Source organism: Sorex araneus, chromosome 2 (assembly GCF_027595985.1).
Source record: "Sorex araneus isolate mSorAra2 chromosome 2, mSorAra2.pri, whole genome shotgun sequence".
NCBI classification, from domain to species: domain Eukaryota; kingdom Metazoa; phylum Chordata; class Mammalia; order Eulipotyphla; family Soricidae; genus Sorex; species Sorex araneus.
The window spans coordinates 244,249,918-244,272,377 of NC_073303.1; the positions used below are offsets into that span (position 1 = coordinate 244,249,918).

General features: G+C 60.8%; 2 protein-coding genes across 4 annotated transcripts; one reads left to right on the plus strand and one right to left on the minus strand.

The window, feature by feature from the left end:
- Positions 1 to 7,199: 7,199 nt before the first annotated feature.
- MOB3A (MOB kinase activator 3A) lies at positions 7,200 to 19,205 on the minus strand. Of its 2 annotated transcripts, none has more exons than XM_004614807.2 (4): positions 19,039 to 19,205; positions 11,192 to 11,752; positions 9,567 to 9,769; positions 7,200 to 8,571 (listed from the first exon to the last, which is right to left on the minus strand). In XM_004614807.2, the coding sequence occupies exons 2-4, from the start codon at positions 11,610 to 11,612 to the stop codon at positions 8,542 to 8,544; spliced, it is 654 nt and encodes a 217-aa protein (XP_004614864.1). In that variant the 5' UTR covers positions 11,613 to 11,752; positions 19,039 to 19,205; the 3' UTR covers positions 7,200 to 8,541. The 2 variants fall into 2 exon arrangements, with proteins under 2 accessions (XP_004614864.1, XP_054982713.1); XM_055126738.1 differs by having other exon boundaries at positions 19,049 to 19,199.
- A 204-nt stretch (positions 19,206 to 19,409) lies between these two features.
- IZUMO4 (IZUMO family member 4) lies at positions 19,410 to 21,819 on the plus strand. 2 transcript variants are annotated; one of them, XM_004614808.3, is made up of 10 exons: positions 19,410 to 19,680; positions 20,037 to 20,117; positions 20,215 to 20,286; positions 20,703 to 20,729; positions 20,816 to 20,891; positions 21,006 to 21,053; positions 21,151 to 21,165; positions 21,380 to 21,397; positions 21,525 to 21,539; positions 21,661 to 21,819. In XM_004614808.3, the coding sequence occupies exons 1-10, from the start codon at positions 19,467 to 19,469 to the stop codon at positions 21,749 to 21,751; spliced, it is 657 nt and encodes a 218-aa protein (XP_004614865.2). In that variant the 5' UTR covers positions 19,410 to 19,466; the 3' UTR covers positions 21,752 to 21,819. The 2 variants fall into 2 exon arrangements, 1 of the variants encoding a protein (XP_004614865.2); XR_008628586.1 differs by having other exon boundaries at positions 21,151 to 21,397; positions 21,519 to 21,539; positions 21,661 to 21,807.
- Positions 21,820 to 22,460: the final 641 nt, after the last annotated feature.

Consider the following 22,460-nt stretch of genomic DNA (forward strand, 5'->3'; position numbering starts at 1 on the left):
TTTGTCTTTTGGGGCCACACCCAGTGGTGCTCTGCGCCCAGGGGCCTACTCTTGGCAGTGCCATGGAGACCCTAATAGGGTGCAGGGATTGAACCCGGGTGGGTCATGTGCAAGGCCAGTGCCCTCCCCGCTGTGCTGTGTGCCCTTCTTGTCCCTCTGCCGGCCTGTCCCAGAGGTCCTTAGGCAGCAGCTGTCTGGGCTGGTGCCCCCACTGTGATTGGCAACCTCAGATTCAAGGGCTCCTTGCTTTATTTATTTATTGCTTTTTGGGTCACTCGGCAATGCTCAGGGGTTACTCCTGGCTCACACACTCAGGAATTACTCCTGGCGGTGCTGGGGGGGGGGGTGCATATGGGATGCCGGGGATCGAACCCAGGTCTGCCGCGTGCAAGGCAAACGCCTTACCCACTGTGCTATCGCTCCGGCCCCTCACTTTATGTTTTGGGGGCACATCTAGTGATGCTCAGGGGTGTCCACAGCAGTACATAGAGGGCCCTGGGCTCATGGGGATGGAACCCGGGCTCCTGAATATCAAACCTATGCCCCATGGACTGGAGTGATAGGACAGCAGGAACAGCACTTGTCTGGCATGTGGCCGACCTCGGTTTGATCCCCAGCACCTGTTATGGCTCTCTGAGCCCCGCCAGGAATGATCCCTGAGCACAGACTCAGGAGCAAACCCCCCAGCATCGCCAGATATGGCCGCCCCACCAAAACAAACAAGCAAATCCTTGTGCTCCAGCCCATCGAACCATCTCTGTAGCCCCTCGGGCTGCTACTTTGTTTGGGGGCCACTCCTGGCTGTGCTCAGGGAGCCTATGAGGTGCTGGGGATTGAACCTCCATCAGCTGCCTGCAAAGCAGGTATCTAACCTGCTGGCTATACTATCACTCTGAGTTTTAAGGGAGTAGGGGACTTTGGGAGATTTTTGCAGGGATGCAATCAAGGAGGGCAGAAGGGGCCGAGTTTGGCTGGGCTGGTGTTGGGGAGAAAGCTTTGCTCAATCACCTGCCCCAAACATCCCCTCCCAGAGGCACCCAAGCCTGGTTCACTTCCGCTTCTCACTGGGACATCCTGCCCAGACAAGCCCCAGCCCCTGAGTTTCACTGATGTCCCCCATCCAGCTCCTGTGACTCTGCCTCATCACACAGAGCCGGGCAGTTGGCACCATTGGCCCCGGTTGGCCAGAAGCTGCTAGATTCTGGGGTCAGCGAAATGATCATCTTTGCCCTAATCCCTAGGGACTGGAGTACCTCCCTCCTAACGGTGAAGGGGGGACCCTGTGCAGTGCAGCGTGGAGACAGGCAGCGTCCTGACCCGGGCACCCCTCTGGATGTAGCGCTGAACCCCGGGGCGAGGTAATGACCTAGAGACTCATTTACTTGCTGAGCCCGGAGGCCACGGTGGCCGGCGGCTACTGACCAGGGGCAGTGTGGGAATGCCCTCCCCCGGCTGCATTCGCTGGCGCTGCTAAAGGCTCCCGCCGACCTGCTGCTGGCCGCGCGCCCGGCGCCTCCCAACCCTCCCGGGGCTGCAGCTGGACACCCGCAGCGCCTCGACCATGCCCAGGCGGGGACGACCCCGGTGGGGGCGGGGCACCTCTCCGTCCGCGTTGCCCGGCCTCCCCGTGGCGTCCCACGCGGAAATCGAGGAGCCGCGGGCGGGGAGAGGCTTTCGGGGCCGGGGTGTGGAGGGAGGTGGGGGGACCCAGGCGCGAACGGGTACTGGCCAGGGCCACCAGCCTGGGGCCTCCGGGCTCCAGCGGTTGCTGGGACAACACGTTTGCGTCATCGGACCTGGTGGGAAGCCGCAGCTCTCCCGGGCGTGGGAGGCGGGGCCCTGGAAGCGAGCCAATAAAATTCCAGAGCAGGGCTGGGAGGGCGTGGCAGGGGCCGAGGCGCCAACCAATAACAAGGTTGTTGTCGGAACCGCGCGCTGTGGACCGCGCCCCCTTTAAAGGGGCCACGCTAGTCTCTCGGTGATCTGAGTGAGGCAGAGGGCGGTTGAGTGGTGTCGGGGAGTACCCCTAAGGCTGTTTTCCCTAGGAGCGCATAGTTGTGGAGCGGGGGGCGCATCCAGTGCATGCTGTTTCCCCCAAAGGGCGCCTCTCTCTGCACCACAGTTGGACCCCCTAAGGATCCGGGATTTGCCTAGGCAGCTTGCACGCCCCCTCCTAGGGCGGCGGAAGCACTCCCTTCTAGGAACACAGAGCAGGTGGCAGATGGATTTGACTCCATCCTGGGGCCCCTCATCCACATATTCGCAGGAGGGGAGGCAGAAAGCATTCCTTGACAAGGACCCTCTCATTTCCTTTCCTGGGAGGCTGGATCCTGGCTGGGATCTGGGTTCTCAAGTTCCTGGGAACCGTCCCAAATGCTGTCTGCTTCACCCACCAAAAGCAGAAGTGTGTACGGGGTGGGGTGGAGATCTGGTTCCCCTGGACCGGGCGGGGAGGAGTACGGCACTCACAACAATGCCGCCCCATCTTCCCCTGTTCTCTCAGCAAACCCAGCGGGCAAACTGCATGAGCCGGAGAGATAGTACGTGTATGTCAGGTGTTTGCCATTCATGTGGCCATCCCTGGCACTGCATGTGGACACTTAAACAACACAGGTGTGGTTCCAAACACCCCCCACCCCTCAAACAAAAGCAGGGCAGAGAAATACAGTACAGAGGGAAAGACTCTTGCCTTGCATGCAATGGACTCTGGTTAGATCCCCAGCCCTGCATAGGGTTCTCTGAGCATACCAGGAGTGATCCCAAAACACAGGGTAAGCCCTCATTATCGCAAAGTGTGGCCCCCCAAACAAAGAAACACCCTGCCAAATACATAAATAAAATAATAAAGACCGGCAAATGGGCACCTTCCCTTTGTAGGCTAGGCGGGACCTGGGCGCGCACACACAGGGCTGGGCGTGTCTTCCTGAAACAGGATCTTAGGGCCAGGCCAGGGAGGTTTGACTTTGTTCTGGGGGTGGGGTCCTGGGCACCAACCCACTGAGTTCTCTGGTAGCCACAGCACTCTAGAAGGTTGCTGGGATGACTCTGCCTTGGATGCTGGCTGGAGGGAAGGGGGTCACAGAGGAGACAGCACCTCTAGGAGCTGGGAAAGGCTAGAGAGAGTCCCCCAACCCCCCCCAGGAGCTAGAGAGGGCCTCCTCCAGGAGCCCCATGCTCGGAGGGGCAGGACTGGAGTGCAGGATAAAGATGAAGGTCAAGTGTGGGTGTGGACTGAGTGTGGGGGTTACGTGGCAGGAACCTCACGTGTCCGGTTATGGACAGGCTGCTTCTGTTGGGACGGGGGTCATTCCTGTTGTGGGTTGTTGTTGGAGGAGGGTGCTCCTTCGATTGGGGTTGTTGTGGACAGGTGTAGCTCCCTTGGAACTGGACTGGTGGATACTAGGGGACAGTCACGAGTCACGTTCTTTTATTTGTTTTGTTTGGGGGCCACACCCGGCAAGTTTCAGGGATTACTCCAGGCTCTGCATTCGGGAATTACTGGAGGAGCTGGGGGACCCCATGAGATGCTGGGGATCAAACCTGGGTCCGCCACATGCAAGGCAAAGGCCCTCCACACTGTTCTATGGCTCTCTTCCTCCCCCACTCTTCTCCCGACCACCCCCTGCCCCCCCATGGTGGAGGAAAGGTTCCCTAAGGCTGAATCTGCAGGGTCCTGGCTCCGTCATGCATCATGACCCACAGGGCACTTTGCCATGGGTTCCCCAGCCTCTCGCAACCATCTAGCTTGGTGCGGGCAGGAAGTACAGGAGCCCAGGGGCTTGGAAGTAGGGGGAGGCGTTTGCTTGCCTTGCATGCAGCCTACGGGTCTTGATCCCCAGCACTGCAAAGGGTCCCCTGAGCCCCTCTTAGGAGTGAGCCCAGAGAGTGCATGCATTGCAGGTGGGAGACCTGAGTTTGGTCCGGGCACCCTCTATGCTCTCCCCACCCCACCACCACCCGGCCGCCAGGGCTACTCTGTGTAGTCCCAGTGCGCGCTCTCCAAAAAAACAAAAATATATTTAAAGTTGAAGCACTCTCTCCCAGACCAGACGGCCTCCCGCTTTGCAACCGAGCCCTTTCTGTCTTCCGGGGGCCGAGCTGCCCACAAACAGAGTCCGCCAGGCAGGCAGGCAGACGAGGACAACGGGCTTCATCCCCCCACCCCCCGCCTGTCTTTGGTGCGCAGAGAAGGGCAGCCAGCTCCCGAAATATCTAGGAACGTGTCCCCCAGCCTGTCCCCGCCCCCGGGGCGCTGACCCGCAGTGGCATGGCAGGTCGGCAGAGGGGCCCCGGCCAGCAGCTGCCAGACTCCGGGCTCGTGATGTGCGGTCACGTCGCGGGCGGGGCAGGAGCAGGGGCAGCTGGCTACCGGCCCGCCGCCCGCCGCACTCCTGGCGGCCGGGCTCCGGGCCGCGCCTGACCACGCCCCCCCGGAGAGCACGTCCACGCCCTGACCGCACATGACCACGCCCCCTATGACCATGACCACGCCCATCAGCTCCTGGTCACGCCCCAGGGCGGTACCCTTTCGGTCGGCGGGGCTGACTGCAATCCGGTCTGCGGGCCTCTCCCAGGAGGGAGGGAGTGAGATTCCTGTTTTGTTGGGGGGTGCCACACCCAGGGCGATCTGAGTCCACTTTCAGAGCGTTGCTTCCTGGTGGATCCTGGAGGTGCTTGTTCCCGTGCTTGGGGGACCCTACGGGGCAAGGGGAGGGAGCGGAGGTTGAACCGGGGTCTCCTGCCTGACCTTCAGCCCTTGGAGCCGACTCCTCCGAGTGGGGGCGGGCAGGGAGTTGCAGATCTGCGCACTGTATCTCCAGTCCAGTTGGGATCCTATTTTGCAGCCTCAAGAACCCAGCTCAGAGGGGTCCTGACCTCTGAGCCCACCTTGACACCGGATGTCTTTCGTCTTTCGGGGTCTCATGCTCAGAGCTTTTTCCTGAAGTTATCTATCGTAACTAGAGGGGCGGGAGTGATGAACAGCGGGGAGGGTGTTTGCCTGGTATACAGCTGACCTGATGCCGGTTTGATCGTCCGCATCCAGAGGGTCCCCCAAGCACAGCTAGGAGTGATTCCCTGAGTGCAAAGTCAGGAGTAACCCCTGAGCATGGAGCATCGAGTGGTGTACTCCCCTCGAAAAAAAAAGTCACCCAGAATGGACAGTGTAGCAAGTCCTGACTCTGAGGACTTGCATGCAGGTTATGGAGTTGAAAGACAGCCTGTGACACTGGCACCACCGTGATACCCTCCAAGGGCGGATGTCCCAGGTTGGGCACCTGTTTGGGACACGGAGATTAATGACCGGATGGTACACAACCTGTCTTAGGGACTAGGGACGGCTTGCTTGCCTACCTCTGTGGCATGTGACAAGCTGCATTGCCCTGAGTTTCTTTTTGTTTGTTTTTGGGGAGCCACACCCAGCTGTGCTCAGGGATCCTTGCTGATGGTGCTCAGGGGACCATATGGGGTGCAGGGGATTGAATCCTGGTCAGCTGCCAGTGAGGCAAGTACCTCTACCACCCCTCCCTACTCTCTGGCCCCCTAATTAATTGTTAATTAGGATTTAAACTGTCACCATGGCTGGAGGTTTCTGTACTGACCAGGCGCTGGGACAAGTACTGCCCTGAATAGGAAATATGAGTAACAGGGGCTTTTCACTCAGTCCAGAACAATCCCTTTCAGGCTTACTACAGTTCATTCTAGGTCCTTCTTCTTTTATTCTGTCTTTTTGTTTTTTGGTGGGGGGGTAACACCTGGTTATACTGGCTCTGCACCCCTGGATCAACATCCTGGAGGTGCTTGGGGACCATATGGGATGCTGGGGTTCAAATCTGGGTCTGCCGTGTGTAAGGCAACTTACCTGCTTGTAATACTGCTCTGGTTCCATTCTGGGTCCTTTGGTCTGTTTGTCACATCCCTCAATGATACAAAATCTGCCTATATGACCAAACACCTTCTCCCTACCACCCTACCACCTGTGCTTACAAGACACCAACATGTGACCCCAACCCTAGAGTTGTGCTAGTTGGATAAGTTCTGGGGTGTCTGTCCAGTATGGGACTCCCAGGCCCCTAATCCAGTCTCTGCAATGATTGTGTTCCAGGGAGACTGGGCCAGAGACCCACCCGTCTGTCCCCATGCAAACCTTTCAAAACGGCCTGTGTTAAAAAAAAAAAAAAATGGCCTGTGTTCCTGCGGTGACATTTTGTGGCCACCGCACACTTCTGTCATCTCAGCTCAGTCCCACCAGGCTCCTGCCCCGGACACGAGGGGAGGGATCTTCTCAGAGGTTTCTACCTCCAGCCGCTTCTGGCTCCTGGGCACCCTTCCCCCAGCCTCCCTGACTCGGACCCTCCTGCACCCTCGGATGGGGACGTTCAGGGGAGCACTGGGGCCCTGATTCTGGGACCCTGCCCACTGCATCCCACCAACTTAGTCCCTTTTTTGGAGGTGGGGGTGGGGGGCGGGAGCAAGGCAGGAACAACCTTCAGTCAACCCAAAGGCTTGAGTCAACACTCCTGTAAACTCCCAATCCTGTCAATTCTTGGGATGTCTTTGCAAAATTAAAGGACTAACGAAGGGTATTTTTTTCGGGGGGTGGGGCGGTGCGGTAGCTCCTGGTTCACATTTAGCACCCCCTTTCCCGCAATGCCAGCGTGCCCTCTAGCGGTGAGCAACGGCGTCGCAGGTTCTCATGCTACCCACCCCCTACCCCTGCGACCCAACCTCTGAGTCTGCATGTTTTCTGGAAGCATATTTCACGGGGGCGTGGGTGAGCGAAACAGTGGAATCCTTTTTTTTTTTTTTTTTTTTTGCTTTTTTGGGTCACACCCGGCGATGCTCAGGGATTACTCCTGGCGGTGCTCGGGGGACCCTATGGGATGCTGGGAATCGAACCCGGGTTGGCCGCATGCAAGGCAAATGCCCTCCCCGCTGTGCTATCGCTCCAGCCCAACAGTGGAATCCTTTTTAAGCCCAGGCTACGCAGGGAACGATGCGTCTCCCCGCTCTTGGGGGCCCATTCTGTCTGTACCTGCAGCGTTTGCACCAAGTCTGGGCATCCAGGTCTCTACTAGGGGCTTTAGTGGGCGAGGGCGGAGGGGGTTTCCTCCTTTCCCCGCTCTCCGAGGGCACTCCGGAGAGTGATGGGCGTGACGCGAGGCTCTGGCCGGGAGAGAACTGAGTGACCAGTCGGTAGGTAGGCAGAGAAATGGCAGTTTATTCCAATGTTCGCCCTGGGAAACACGCAGGGTCGCGGGGACCTCCCTGTCCCAATTTCTCCCCCTTGCTGGTGGGACTCGAGGAAGAACGGCGCCCCATGGCGGCCGGAGGACACAGTGGTCATGGCTGGGCACTGGAAAGGAACTACAAGGGACCAGTCGGTTCCCTGAAGTTGGGGGAGTCCGGCCCGCGGGGCCCAGGCGGGGCCTGCGCTTTCTGGAAGGACCCAGGCCACATTAATTGCACTTGTTCTGAGCGGGGTGGGGGGTGGGGCACCCTGTTCTTGGTGCGTCCCCGCACATTGAGGGGCCGAGCGCGCGAGGGCGGCCACCCATGCTAGGGAAGGAGGCGTGGCCAAGATGGGGGCGTGGGCAGACCCAAGCGCCAATAGCTGCGCGGTGCGGTGGCGCCGGCCCCGCCCCCCAGGCGGTCGTGGCACAGTGCTAGGATCTCGATAAAGGTGTCACACAAGCAAGACCTTGTGTGGGGCGGTGAGAATTCAGGCGGGAGGGTCCAGCCGCAGTGGCAGGTGCGGCTCTGTGTGCTGGGTATGGGGGAGAGGAATAGGGGGCGTGGGAAGGAGGATCAGTGCCAGGGCCGGGGCTCATTCTGAGGCAGGCAGCGGGAGCCCCCAAGCAGCGCCAGGCGACCCCGGCCCGGCCCCTATTCTCAGCCAACCCAGCAGTTTCACTGTGCAGGTAGGAGGATGCGGGGCAGTCTCTGGGGGGAGGGGTCACACCCTGCAGGGCTGGGGGACCTTTGGCAGTGTCGGGGGTCTGTAGGTACCGTGGCTAGAACTGGGGCTGGCCGCCCTGACCCCTCAACCATCTATCTCGCTGGCATTCTGACGTCGAGGTTCCCGGGTGGAGCCCCAGGACCCCATGAGGCGAGGCAAGTGGTCCAGCGCGGTGCCCCATGGCAGGTTCCTGAGCTTCCCTCAACTCTGTGGGAAAAAGCTGCTGGTCCTGCAATCTGGGGGGGTTGGTGGGGTGAGGAGGTGCGGACTGGAGCAGGAAATCCGTCTTTCACCATATCCTGGACTCCAGGATCTGAGGGTGGGTCCCGGAGGCGGGGCAGAGAGGCAAGGGGTCAGACACATTCAAGTTCCTGCGGCACCTCTCGTGGGGGGCTGGGGGGCTGCAGGTGCAGCTCCTGGCGATGAAGTGGTTTGCAAACAGTGGCTTTCCCGGCGGAGGCTGAGGCTTAAAGTTCAACAGTTCCGCTGAACGCGCAGACTCGGGCTGTGGAGGGGTACAAGGAGCGCCCCGGCAATCCCAATCTGCAGACGTCTGTCCCTGGTGCTGCCTCGGGCCGCGGCTCTCAGTGGCACATTCTTGCTGTCATTTCTTTCTGTTGAGAACAAATGGGACATCAGACAGTGCACACTTCCCAGCAGCAAGGAAGCCCCAGTCTCCCTGAGAGGTTGGTTTGGGGGCCCCTGGGGGGCTCAACTCTGTCTGAGCAGGCCGGTAGGGGGGGAGGGGAGGGCTGGCAGAGCAGCTCAGACCTGGCTGCGATTCCCCCAATAACTGGGGAACAGCAGGGTGTGAGGGTGACCCCCCACGGTGGGTGCAGCTGGGAATCTCCCCACCACAGACAGGTCTGAGGGTCTGGGCAAAGGGCTGCGAGACAGTGAGCAGCCCTGAGACCAGACACCCACACTGCCGGCAACCCTGCCTTCACTTTTCTCCAGAACATTCCATGGTCCCCCATGGGAACAGGAAGCAAAAATCCAGGTCCCTGAGCGTCAGAACCAGAACCAGTGTCCCGGGGGACAGACGTGAGCCCAAACCAAAGGCAGCGAGGCCGAGGGCCTCAGGATGCTGCTTGGGAGGGCTCAGGAAAGTTCAGGAGGGGCTCGGGAGGGCTCAGAAGGCTTTGGAGAGCTCGGGAGGGGGCTCAAAAGGGCTTGTTTGGAAGACGGCTCAGAGGGCTCGGGAGGGGGCTCGGGAGGGCTCAGAAAGCTCGGGAGTCCCCGGGGAGGGCTCGGGTAAGCTCGGGAGGAGGCTCGGGAGGGCTCAGGATGGCTTGGGAAGCAGCTCAGGAGGGCTTGGGAGGATTCAGAGGGCTCGGAAGGGCTCGGGAGTGCTCGAAATGGTTCGGGAAGCGGCTCGGGAAAGCTCGGGAGAGGGGGCCCGGAAGGGCTCGGGAAAGCTCGGGAGGGGGGCTCAGAATGGCTCGGGCGGGCTCGGGCGGGCTCAGGGGCTCCGGATGCCCGCGGAGGGCCCAGGAGGACTAGAGAGGAGCCTCGGGAGGCGACCCCGGGGGGCTGGAGCTCAGGCTTGGCAGGGGTTGCCTCGACGGCCTCCCCAGCGTTGCAGGGGTCCCCAGCACCGCCCGCTCACCAGCGGCTCCAACTCCTTGGTGTCGATGAGGCCAAACTCGCGGACAAAGTAGTAGAAGTGCTTGTAGCAGGTATTGACGTGCGCCTCGGAGCCCATCTGCGCGATGCGGTCGAAGTGGTGGATGTACACGTGCACGAACACGCGGAACAACCGCGACAGGATCTTCTTCACCACCGCCAGGAAGTTCTTTGGGAACGGCGTGCCTGGAGGAGCACACGCTCAGCGGGCCACCGGGGGCTCGCCCACAGAGAAGCAGGGACACCTGCCTCAGGTCACACAGCACACACACACCCTGACCCCGCTCCCTCTATCACAACCCAGAGAGGTAGAGACGCCTGCCCTAGGTCACACAGCACACACAGTCTTCTCCTCCTCCGTAGTGGGGGTACCTGGTCTTGCCAGGCAGGTGCCTGTCTCAGCACCCCTAGATCACACCAGTCCCACATCCCAGCTGCTCAACAAGAACTTGGGAGGGGGCTGCCCTCGGGGAGGCGCGTATACCCCCGCCCTACTCTCCCTCCTAGCCTCTGCCCCCGCTACTGAGAACCCCCGGCACAGACCCCAGACCTGGCTGGGATCCCCGTGGGTGCTCCCAGATACAGGGGCTCTGCCGCTCATGTTTCTGGTTCTATTTTGTTCCCTTTTGTGTTCGGGTCACACCCAGCAGCAGTGCTCAAGGGTTATTCCTGGCTCTGTGGTCAGGGGTCACTCCTGGAGGTGCTCGGGGGACCCTACGGGGAACCAAGGGTCGAGTCTGAATCTGTCGCATGCAAGGCAAGTGCCCTCCCCGCTGTGCCGTTGCTCTGGCCCCTGCTTGTTTGCTGTCTGGCCACAGCTGGTGGGCACAGGACCTACTCCCAGCTCAGGGCTCACTCCTGGTGATGTTCAGATGCAGCTGAGGATTGAGCCCTCTGGATGCAAAGCTGCACCCCACCATTGGAGCCATCTCCGGGCCCCCAGCTCAGAGCTTTACACTTCTTTTTATTCATTTTTATTTTTTGGGGGGGGGGAAAGGCACAACCGGCAGTACTCAGGGCTGATTCCTGGTTCTATGCTCAGGAATCACTCCTGGTGGGTCTTGGGGTACCCTGTAGGATGCCGGGGATCCAACCCAGTTCAGCCACATGCAAGGTAAGCGCGCTCCAGACCCTGACTTCTTTGTCCAAGTGTGATCAAAGACACCTGCCATGGGCCAGAGAGAGAGCACAGCGGGGAGGCTTTTGCCTTGCACGCAGTCAACCTGGGCTCAACCCGTGGCATCCCAGCTGGTCCCCTGAGCACTGCCAGGAGTAAGTCCTGAGTGCAGAGCCAGGAGTCAGCCCTGAGCATCTCTGGGTGCAACCCAAAAAGCCCAATAAATAAGGAGCTGGAGCGATAGCACAGCGGGGAGGGCGTTTGCCTTACACGTGGCTGACGCAGGTTTAATTCCCAGCATCCCGTAGGGTTCCCTGAGCATAGCCAGGAGTAATTCCTGAGTGCAGAGCCAGGAGTGACCCTTGTGCATCACCGGGTGTGACCCAAAAACCAAAACCAAAAACAAAAACAAAAGTCCCAATAAATAAGTAAATAAATAAAAGATGGCTCCACCGGATGCCCTTCCCCTGACCCTCGGGGGCCCTGCTCACCGACGTTGGTGGGGAAGATGTCCTCGTTGTTGATCTGCGCCTCGATCCAGTCCATGAGCAGGTCCATGTAGCGCGGCGCGGAGAGCGCCGTGGGCCGGCGGAAGCGCTGCTCGTCCTGCCAGCGGTACTCGTACTTGGGGCCCCCCGACATGATGGGACACGACTGCTCCGTGCAGCCGTCGCTGATGGTGCCGTAGATGAGGTTGACGCGGTTGAAGAAGTCCACCACGTGCACGGCCACCCAGTCGTGAAGGTCCTCACCGGGGGGCAGCTGCACGGCCAGCTTGAGGTCCAGCCCCGCGTTCAGCGACGCCTGAGCCTTCTTGTGCAGCTCGAAGCGCTGCGTGCCCGGCTCGAACTTGCGCTTGGGCCGGAATGTCTTGTCCTTGTTGAACACTTGCTTCAGGAAGGGGCTGGACATGGTGGCCCCGCCGCGGCGCACAGCGGCCCTGTCTCTGTGGGAAGCTGCACAGGCAGGTCGCTGGGGTCGTGCACTGAACAAGAGGCGCCTCCAGTGCCGGGAGGCAGCGGGGATTCACAGCCCCCTGCCAACCCCGAGATCTGCAAGGCAGGGAGAGGGAGGTTGGGAACTTTCCACGAAGGTACGATGTGGCGGCCGGCCCAGGGGGTGCGGTCCCGTTCCCCTGGGAGTGGCTTCTGACCACGGGCAGCACTGCCCAGGGGCCCCCCAATGTCTCCACAGGGGGAACTTCTGGGAAAGTGGGTGTGTGCATGGAGTTGGTGGATGCTCTGTGGAGTGGGGGTTACAGATCTTGAATTAGGTATTTTTTTTTGGTCTTGGAGGCACACCCGATAGTGCTCAGAGATGACTCCTGGCTCAGTACTCAGGGATCACTTCTGATCACTCCCTTCAGTGTTTGGGGGACCCTACGGGCTGCTGGGGATCGGACCTGGGTTGGTGACATGTGCAAGGCAAGCTCCCTCCCCGCTATACTATGGCTCTGTGCCCTGGTTTTTGTTTTGAATGGGGGTGGTGGGCACATGAACGGGGGTCCTGAACTTTCTGGTTTCTGAAGCAGAGGTTCCCTGCCTCACCCCCCCCCCCCCCCCGCTCAGAACCAGAGGGCAACAGAAGGCAAAGGGTGAGGAACGCAGACCACAGGAGCCTCGGCAGCTGGGGGCGGGGGAGGGGGGAGAGTCCAAACACAGCCTCTGACCCGCACCCAAGTCTCAGAGAGGGTCCCCTGAGGTTCGGCCTCTCACTTCCTGTCCCCTCGCTTCTTGCCTGGGTGCTCAGCCAAGACATACGCCCCGCCACCTCCACCCGCACCCCCGCGGAGTGCCCAGCCCATGTCTGTCTAGCCCTGGGCCCTGCAGACCAGTTCCTCTCTGGGGACCAGTCCAGGCGCTGTGGGGGGGGTCTGACTCACACCCATAGCTCCCCTTGCAAAGCCAGAAGCACCCCCGGTCATACCCCAGTGCCCATGTGGGGGGAGGGCTGCCGCCCAGGTGTCCCCAGCTGGTGGCTCTTTAGATCTTCGGGCTCCTTGGTCCCCACCAACACTTGTGTTGCTTTTTATTTGGCTTTTGGGGCCACATCAGGCAGTGCTATTCCTGGCTCGTCTGTCGCTCTGGGGCAGCTTCTCGCAGTGCTCAGGGGGGATATGTGGTGACGGGGATCCAGCCCTGGCCTCCCACGGGCAAAGCTGGGGTCAGAGAGATAGGGCAGGCCACTTGCCTTGCACACTGTCAACCCAGGTTCGATTCCCAGCACCTGCCAGGGTCACCCTGAACCTGCCAGGAGTAATCCCTGAGCACCAACAGGGTGTGGCCTCCAAACAAATCAGACATCAAAAATCCCGTGTACCAAGCCAGTGCTCAGCCCTTGTGCTTCCTTGCCGGCCTGTCCCTCATCGGAGTGTCCAAAGCCAGGGCCAGGGCACAGCCAGAGAGCTCTCCTCATTCCCACACCCTGGACACAAACTGCCACCTGTCCCAGGGCTGCAAGCCCTCCACTCACCCCGGTGCCCCACACAGGGTTCTTCTCTGATGCTCAGAGGTCACACAGTCTGGTCCTCACCCGTCCTGAGCCCACCCACCTAGTTTCCGGTCACCCTCCACCCAGCAGCCAGGGTGTCAGGGTCTGGGGGGGGGAGGGAGTGAGCGGGGTTGGGGGGGGAGAGGGGAGAGTTTGGGGAGCTGAACTCTCCATAGTCCCATGGGAGATGGGCAGCATCCAGGAGCAGCGTCCCACCCCCTCCTGCTGCAGAGAGAGAGAAAGAGAGGTGTCTGCCATGGAGGCAGCTGGGGGTGGGGAACTGGTGGTGGGAAATGTACACTGGTGAAGGGATGGGTGTTGAACATTGCACAACTGAAACTCAATCATGAGCAACGTTGTAAGTGTATCTCTCACGGTGATTCAATTGAAGAAATAAAAGACTGGGTGTCCACAAGCCAAATAGGGGCTGGTTGTGGGTGGGGCTTGTGAAGGGCGTGGCCGGGTGGAGCGCGACTGGGCTTAGCTTAGGACAGAGCTGTAATACCTTAGGGGCGGAACAGAGCTTGTAGGCGTGGCTTTGGGGTGCTTGGCTCCGGTAGGGGGCGGGGTTTAGGGGCTGAGCAGAGCTAGTGGGCGTGGCCTAGGTGCTTCTCACGGGCAGGGGGCGGGGCCTAGGGGCCGAGCAGAGCTGGTGGGCGTGGTTTAGGATGTTTAGCTTGAGCAGAGGGAGGAGCTGGGGGTGGAGCAGCTTAAGGGCCGGTTTGGGGCCGAGCAGAGGGCGTGGCCGAGGGCAGGGCGGGGCGGGGCGGGCGAGGCGGGGCGAGGCGCTGTTTCCCGTCAACACAGAGAGGGACTCAGCAGTTGTTTAGAGATTGGGAGAGCGAGGATTTCCTAAAGGCTTCTGAGTTCCCAGACACCAACCCCATCCATGCTCCCCTTCTGCCCCCGCTCCCCAGCTCCAGATTCCCGCGGCTGCTGGGGGGGGGCGATGTCCCCAGGTCCCGCGCACCCGCTGTGCGCCGTGCTCAGAAACTTCTAGAGTGCGTGTCAAAGGTAAGAGGGCATATCGCTCTGGCCCAGCCCACAGGCGGCGGTTTGTTCTTTTCCCAGAAGACAGCGCAGAACCCAGTTCCTCTCCGCGGGCGCCTGACCCACCCGAGCCGAGCAGGGGTGCAGCCGCGCCCGCCCTCGCCCACTTCCTTCCGGCGCCTCCACATCCTGTCCCGGGAGGGGGGCTGAGGAGGCTGGTCCCCCAGGGTTGAGGTTGCGCACCCCGCGGGCCTGAACTGGAAACAAAGGCACGCCCCTTCTTTCTGTGTTGATTTTTGGGGTTTGTTTCGGGGCCACACCCTGCAGTACTGGGGGATGCCAGGCGGGCTCGCAGCCCACCTGGAGGTGCAGGACAGCCTGCCCCCAGTCTGCTGGGATTTGGGGTTCAGGGTTTTGCTCTCTTGGAGGAAGAAGGGAAGGTCTGCAGTACCCACCCTCCAAGCCAAGCCAGCCCTCCCCCATAATCCTTGCTGTGAAATCCACCCAGAGGTAATTCACACCTGTAAATAACACCCTCTGACACCCTTCTAAAACTCATACAACTCGATGGCTTTTCATGAAATCACGGGGTACATACCACAGGTCACCTCTAATTTTCGGTGTCAGAACACCCCCTGAGCCTGCCAGCAGCTACACCCCGGGGTCCCCTGCCCTCCTTAAGGGCTGATTGTTATGTCTCTTCGCCACCACCCCTGCCCCCAAGGTCCGTTCAGGTCCTGACACCCCCCTACCTCGGGTCTTGGCTGGAGAAGGGGCTCGTCAGCTGTGAGCAGTTCAGAGGGGGGTGCGCTGGAGGGGGGGACAGAGATGAGGCCTGGGGTGCTGAGAGGACAAGAGGGACTTTGAACTGGGCCCTTGGGAGATGGCCGCAAAGATCAGAGGCAAAGATGGGGTGAGGCTGTGACGCTGTGGGCTGCGGGTGACCCCAGAAGATGGCAAAAACAGGAAGTACCCACCTCCATGCCCCAGCGTCTGAGCTGAAGCAGCAAGGGGGGCGGGGAGTCAGAGGGGGCCGCAGAGGAGGCAGGAGATCAACCCCAGCATGGCATAAAGTGCCCTGAGCCCCACCAAAAGAGGAAACCGGGAAATGGGTCCCCACATCCAACCCAATCCAGCTGGGGACCTCGGCTGAGACAAGAACTCTGGGGCCACATTCACTGTTTGTGACACCTGGGGCTAGGTTGGGGGCACAGTATAGAACCCGCCAAAGGCTAACCAGGTCGTCTTCCAGTTGGGGGGCTCAGCTTGAGATGGGGCTTTCCAGGGACCCTGCTATGCACTGAACCCATGACCCGGGGGCCAGAGGACAAAACAAGGCTGGGGGGGCTGGAGCGATAGCACAGCGGGTAGGGCGTTTGCCTTGCACGCGACCGACCTGGGTTCGATTCCCAGCATCCCATATGGTCCCCTGAGCACGGCCAGGGCTAATTCCTGAGTGCAGAGCCAGGAGCAACCCCTGTGCATCACCGGGTGTGACCCAAAAAGCCAAAAAAAAAACCCCAAAAAAACAAGGCTGGGGTCCCGGGTGGGCTTCCTCGCACTGTCCTATCTTGGTGTGTGTGGGGGGTTGACCCTGCACCCCCATCCCCTCTACCACTATGCCCCAAGTGACCTTGGGTGACCTTTGTGGGTGTCCTAAGTCACAGGTGGCGTTGGGGGAGAGGGGGGAAAGAGTAGGTGGGGCTGGGACACTCCTGGCAGCACTCCCCATGTCCCACTGGGGTCTCGGGGGCCACATCGGGGAACCGTCCTTCCCCAAATCCAACCTGACAGGAGGCCCCAAGCCACAAGCCTTGGGAAATTCCAGGACGCGCTGGGCGGGGCTTGTCAGAGATGCCCCAGGGAAGCCCCGGAAATCCTCCACGTTCAGGGAAGACTGGAGAACTTCAGGCCGGCTGACGGCACCCCCAGCCCCGTGTGGAAAGTGGGGGAGCCTAGAAAGGGGCTTGTCTAAGATCAGGGTGCCGGGTACCCAGAAAGCTGGAACAGAGGAGGCTCTGACTCGGGGAGTGCCTCTGTCTGATGGGAAGGTCTCTCGGTAGGGGGCCTTTGTGGCAAACTCTGAGAGGGGACACTCTGGGTGCTTTTGGCGCCAGAAGGTTCTGGAAAAGACAGAACCAGAATGTCAAGGCCTTAGGGTGGGGTGGGGTGGACGGGTGAGGTGCAGGGGGTCTGGGTCCAGCCACTCTGCGTGGCTCATCTCCGAACCCCTGGGTCACAGGGCATCGGAGAGACTCCAAATGTCAATCAGGATCTCCAGGTGATGAATGCTCCTCACCCCACTTCTGGTGTGTGTGTGTGGGGGGGCGTGCACATGTGGCTTGCGGGGGGGGAGGGGCGTTCCCTGACAACATGGACCCACCTATGATGACAACTCAGTCCCTGGAAAACCACAAACAAGGGCAGAAGTCGGGGCGGGGGAGTGCAGCAAAAACAAAGGCCATAGAAGGGCTGGAAATGGAGCTAGAACTTCAGGCTTTGGGGGCCGGGGCGAGAGCACAGCAGATAGGGCGGTCACCTTGCACATGGCCAACCTGGGGTTCAATCCCCAGGAGCCCATATGGTTCCCTGAGCACCACCAGGAGTAATTCCTGAGTGCAGAGCCAGGAGGAACCCCTGAGCATTGCTGGGTGTGGCCCCAAAAGACAAGACAAAAAAAAAAACAATTTTCCATGAGCCCGGTGCAGTGACAGTGACATTCACATGATACCTACAGAATGCCAAGCAGTATTCACTAACACCTGAGGATATGGGCAAGTACAACATGATTTTTTTTTGGGGGGGAGGGGGCACTACTGCCAGTGCTCAGAAAGCCTCTGTGATGCCAGGGATCAAATCCTGAGCCAGCTGCATTCAAGGCAATCACCTTCCCCACTCTACAGCTCTGGACCATTTTCTACTTTTTTTTTTTTTTCCTTGAGGCCATACCCAGCAGTGGGCAGGGTTAATTCCTGGCTCTGCACTCAGGGGCCACTCCTGGCAGGGCTCAGAGGCCCTATGGAGTATCCGGGATCGAACTCAAGTTGGCCACTTGCAAAGGCAAGTGCCCTCCCTGCTGTACTATTTCCCCAGGGTCCCCCTTCTGCATTTCTACCATGTTCGATTTCTGTTTAATATATTAATGCAGTGTTACGTTTTGCATTCCTTAGCCCACATTCAGGAGGCCGGAGAGACAGTGCAGCAGGGCGGGTGCTTGCCTTGTACACGGCTGACCTGGGTTCGATACCCAGCACCTAATAGGGTCCTCTGAGTGAAGCCAGGAAAGATGGCTGAGTGCAGAGCCAGGAGCAAGCCCTGAAGCACTGCTGGGTGTGGCCCAAAAAGGGGATGAACAAAGAAAAAAAAAAACCCAAAAAAACCCAACCAACTAACCAAAACGGAAAAAAAAACCCAAAAAATTCCCCCTGAACAATCACATTCAACCGTGTTTCAGACACTCTAGGACCCGACCATGGGGAACCTGGGGGTTCTGCAGGGCCTGGAACTAAGGTGTTTGGAGCATCACTGCCTGGTTCGGAGCCCTCACTTCCAGGAGGCAACAGGCTTATGGAGAGATCCCAAACCAAAGTAGCTCTCCACGTCCTGAACCCCCGCAGCAAGTTACTTTCTGGAATTTCCAGCCCACATCCTTCCCCACTCCTACAGATGGCCACTGGAGGGTCAGGGCCAGGGTTCAAAGGGGCTCAAGTCCCTGTCACAAAATGTTTTCCCCAACACTGCCAGGTGTGAGCCCCAGCGCCAAGCTAGGAGTAGCACACCCCCTCCCATAAATAAATAAATAAATACATAAAATGCAGGGGCTAGAGTGAAAGATCCTGGAGAAGGTGCTGGTCTTGAACATGGCTGACCCAGGTTTGAACCTTGGCAATGCCCTGGTCCCCCGAGCCCCGCCAGGAGGGATCTCTGAGCACAGAGTCAGGAGTAAGGCCTGAACATCGCTGGACGTGGCCCCCCAAACAACAAACAAAACAACAAAATACTGCGTGTAGGGCATTTTGCCTTCCACGACCTGGGTTTGATCCCTGGCATCCTGTATGGTCCCTGAGCAGAGCCAGGAGTAACCCCTGAGTACTGCTGGGTGTGAACCAAAGAGAAAAAAAAAAAACACCCAGAAACCAAATACAGGTTCTACAGCCAGCAGAGTGCAGCAGAAAAGCCCCCCAAAGGGCAGTACTGAGACACCCACTTTCTTGCCTGAAGCAAAGAGAAATCACCTTTTTTTTTTTTTTTTAATTTGGGGCCACACCCGGCAGTGCTCAGGGCTGCTTCCTGGCTCTGTGGTCACGGATCACTCCTGGCGGGCTGGGGGACCCTATGGGTCCGGGGATCAATTATAGGTCGGCCTCGTGCAAGGCCAGAGACCCATACCACGCCCCCAGGCCCCCTTTTAAAAGGCCCGAGTCTCACGTGGTTTGGGAGCCCCTAAATCCTAAATAACTAGCGACCCAGCGCGGTGGGGAGGGGCGGGGGGCTGACCGGAATGAACATTTCTGACCATAAACTCCAGGCCACCAGGAATCCTCGCCCCTTCAGGCTGCCTGCTCGCTGCCTGAGTTCTTCCTGCTGAGGACCCGGCTCACTCGCCGCCCGAGTTCTTTCTTTCCCCCAGAGCTCCCGGCCCTCTCCGCCCAAGTTCTTCCCCTTTTGCATCCGCCTTCCCGCCACCCTAGATCTTCCTCTCTCAGGATCCGGCGCACAACCGCCGCCCTAGTTCTTCCCCTGCCAGGACCTGTAGCACAACCGCCGCCCAAGGTCCCCACTTCTGAAGACCCGTCCACTTGCCACCGAAGTGCGCTGCCCAGCCCCGGCCGATGGCGCTGCCCCTCCAAGTACCCACCTGCCGCCACCTGTCACCAACCAGCCTCCGCGCCCGCAGCAGTTCCGATGCGACACCGGGCCCGCCTCGTAGCCGGCGGCAGAGGGACACGGCCGCGGGCCCCGCCCCGACCACCACGCCCTCCCGACCTACTTCCGCTGCGGACCGAAGCCACCCCGGAAGTCGCGGCGGCGCGCGCGCGCGCCCACGCTCCGCCGCCGTTGCCTGGCAACCCGGGAGCCAGGCCGTGACGCCTTTAACCAGTGCCCGGGAAGAGGATCAGAGGGCGCATGCGTGGAAGACGGGCCTTGCACGAGCCGCGGGGGGCGGGGCCAAGTGGAGGGCGGGGCGGGAGCGCCGCCCTGCTGTCCGTTGCGAGGGCGGGTCGCGGCGCGGGGGCGTGGCACGGGGAGCGCCGTTGGTTGGCCGGCGGCGGGCGGGGGCGGGCCATGGCCCTTCTGCTGTGCCTGGGCCTGACGGCCTCGCTGGCCCGCGGCTGCCTGCATTGCCACGGTAACTTCTCGGACAAATTCTCCTTCTACCGTCACCACGTGAACCTCAAGTCCTGGTGGGTGGGCGACATCCCCGTGTCGGGCTCGCTGCTCAGCAACTGGAGCCAGGCCACCATGAAGGAGCTGCACCTCGTCATCCCCGCGGAGATCAGTGAGACTCGAGCCCTGACCCAGACCCCCGGCCCCACCAGGACGCCCACCTCCCCCTCCCCCCGAACCCTGGCCTCGAACCCACACCCCAACTCGGATCCCCTCCTCGAGCTTGACCTCGTCTCGAGCGCGGCCCCATCTGAATCCCACCTAGGTTCTGAACTGACCCGACCGCGCCCGGAACCTGATCCCCACCTGAAATTGAACCCGAACCCCTGACTTCCGTACGTGACCTCTGACCCCGCCTGTCACCCAGTCGCCACTCCACCAGGACCCCGTCCCCCACTCTCTAGCGTGCCCCAGACTCCAATTGCCTGCCTGAGTAGGCAGACCTGCGACCCCTTCTCCCGCCCCCAGCCCCGGAGAAGCTGGACCAAGTGGCCAACGCCGTGTACAAGCGGATGGATCAGCTCTACCAGGGGAAAATGTATTTTCCAGGTAAGGGGCGGCCTCCTGGCAGGAAAGTCAGTCCGAACCACGGACTGGCCCTGTCCCAGTGTGACCTTCGTCCTACCTCCTTCCCACTGGTCATCAGGATACTTCCCCAATGAGCTGCGAACTATCTTCTGGGACCAAGTTCGCCTCATTCAAAACGCCATCATTGAAAGTGAGTGGGTGGGCCGGAGCCACCCGATAGCCCAGAAGGGAGGGCATTTACCTGGCACTCGGTTCATCCCAGGCATCCCATATGGTCCCCTGAGCACCGCCAGGACTAATTCCTGAGTGCAGAGCCAGGACTGACCCCTGAGCATCGCCAGGTGTGACCAAAAAGAGAAAGACAGAGAGGAGGGGGAGGGGGAATAGAGAGAGAGAGGTGGGGGCAGGCTGGGGGGGGGCATGGCTGAGTCTAGAATGACCGCCAGGCCGGGGTTAGATCTCCGGGCTTGCCCTGGTCACCTCCCCAGCTGGGTTCTGGAGGTGCTCCCCCCATCCCCTCCCGTGATAGGTTCGGGAGAGGGGGCCCTGGGCTGGGGAGCAGGTGGGACCAGTTAAGACCATCTCCACGCCCCTGTCCCCACACAGGCCGCGTCGACTGTCAGCGTCACTGTGGTGAGTAGGCAGGGACCAGGGCAGGAGGCGGCTCAGGCAGGGGCTGCTTGCCTGGGGAGCCGGAGCCCACATCTGGTGTGTTGCAGGCATTTTTCTCTACAAGACCATCTCATGCACGAACTGCACTGATTCCCACGTGGTCTGTTTCGGCTACAATTGCGAGTAGGGCCGGGCTTCCGGGAGTGGGTGCGGGGCAGGGCGGCTGTCATGCAGGGGATGGACAGGGTCCCTGCACCGAGGCCATTCCCCAACCCACCCCGCTGTCCACTGACCCAGGTCCTCGACACAGTGGGAGAAAGCTGTGCAGGGTCTCCTCCAGTACATGTGAGTGGAGCTGCTGGGTGGGCTCCGGGGAGGGGCGGGGGGGAGGGGACCCCGGGGCACCGGCTTGGTTGCTGACGCTTGGCTGCTGTCGTTGCAGAAATGAGTGGCAAAAGTAAGTCCCCCGACCCGACCCGTGTCCGAGGCTGTGTACGGGCTTGGCCCCTGGGGCAAGTCTGCAGCGGGAGTTAGGGGCCCAGGCAGCCCTGCCAGCCGCTTGGCGGGAGCGGATTGCAGGCCCCGCCCTGCCCTCACGTCCATGGGTGGTGAGGCAAGTGGACAGCTGTTCTCGGGCACGGCCCGGGCTCACTGGGTCATCTGTCTTTCAGAGAGGAAAGCAACACCAGGTAAGGTGGCGAACCTGATCCTCCTGCAGGAAGGTGGGAGGCTGGGGGCTCTGGGGTGCTTGCCCCCCAATGGTGCCGTCTTTCCCTTGAATAAACATGCCCTTCTCCTGGCCCTCTGCAGCAGCAGATCCATTCCTGCCTTGTGAGTGCACAGGGTTGGGGGGAGGGGCCCGGGGTGGGGGTGGGCCAGGCGTCCCCTGTGCTTGCGTCCCACTTTGGGGAGGGGCAACACTGAAGCCCCCACCCCACCGTGTACCCCACAGCCCCATCTCTCAGAGCTTCTCGTGCCTGGAACCCCCCCAACTGGCCAACCTGACCCTGGAAAGTGCTTCTGAGTGCCTGATGCTGCACTGAGGGCCAGGACTTGGGGTGACAGGCCCAGCTGGGCCCCCCAAGCAGTGGAGCCAGGGGTGTGCGGGTAGGGGGCTGGGGGGGTGTCTCTGTACATAGTCCCGCGGGGTCGGGCTGTTTGGTTAAACGATTAAAGGTCCTGTTTCTTATCGCCAAGCTGGCCTCCTGGCTGAGCGGCCTGCGGACAGGGGCTGGAGGTGGGCAGTGGCTTCAGGACCCCGCAGAGGAGAGACCAAATCTGGGGTTCAGGTGGCTCTGGGCTTGACCTCAGGAGGGCCGAGACCGCCAGCTGCACTTGCCTGAACACCAGCTTCTGCGCATGGGTCACTCGCTGGGGCTGGGGGAGGCGCTCGGAGTCCGTCTCAGGGGACGTCCCGGCCTGGGGAGGCAGTCAGAACATGAGCCAGAGGACCCCGTTCACTCCCTGCCTCCAGATGACACAAACACGGGCTGTGGGGAGGGATAGTCCAGCAGATGGTGGTGGGGGGAGACCAGGTCCCCCCAGAACAGCCTGTTGGGGCAGGACACGGCCAGCAGAGCAGCCGAGGGGCCCAGTGCTGGGCTGCTGCAGGCCGGGCCAGTGGGAATCCACCGGGATTGGGGAGCGGGCTGGGGGAGACAGGTCTGAAGGGCAGAGGGCTGCTGCCCCCTCACACTGCAGACCCCACCACCGACCCTTCAGGAGTACTGTCTGGGCCACAGGCAGGCGCTG

Excerpts from the sequence above, each read along its gene's own strand:
- IZUMO4 (XM_004614808.3), top strand. The coding sequence starts at position 19,467 with ATGGCCCTTCTGCTGTGCCTGGGCCTGACGGCCTCGCTGGCCCGCGGC. Across the intron at positions 19,681-20,036 it reads CGTCATCCCCGCGGAGATCA|CCCCGGAGAAGCTGGACCAA; the intron begins GTGAGACTCGAG and ends TCCCGCCCCCAG. Across the intron at positions 20,730-20,815 it reads CGACTGTCAGCGTCACTGTG|GCATTTTTCTCTACAAGACC; the intron begins GTGAGTAGGCAG and ends GGTGTGTTGCAG.
- MOB3A (XM_004614807.2), bottom strand. The coding sequence starts at position 11,612 with ATGTCCAGCCCCTTCCTGAAGCAAGTGTTCAACAAGGACAAGACATTC. Across the intron at positions 9,770-11,191 it reads CATCTTCCCCACCAACGTCG|GCACGCCGTTCCCAAAGAAC; the intron begins GTGAGCAGGGCC and ends GTGCTCCTCCAG. Across the intron at positions 8,572-9,566 it reads CCAAGGAGTTGGAGCCGCTG|AAAGAAATGACAGCAAGAAT; the intron begins GTGAGCGGGCGG and ends TGTTCTCAACAG.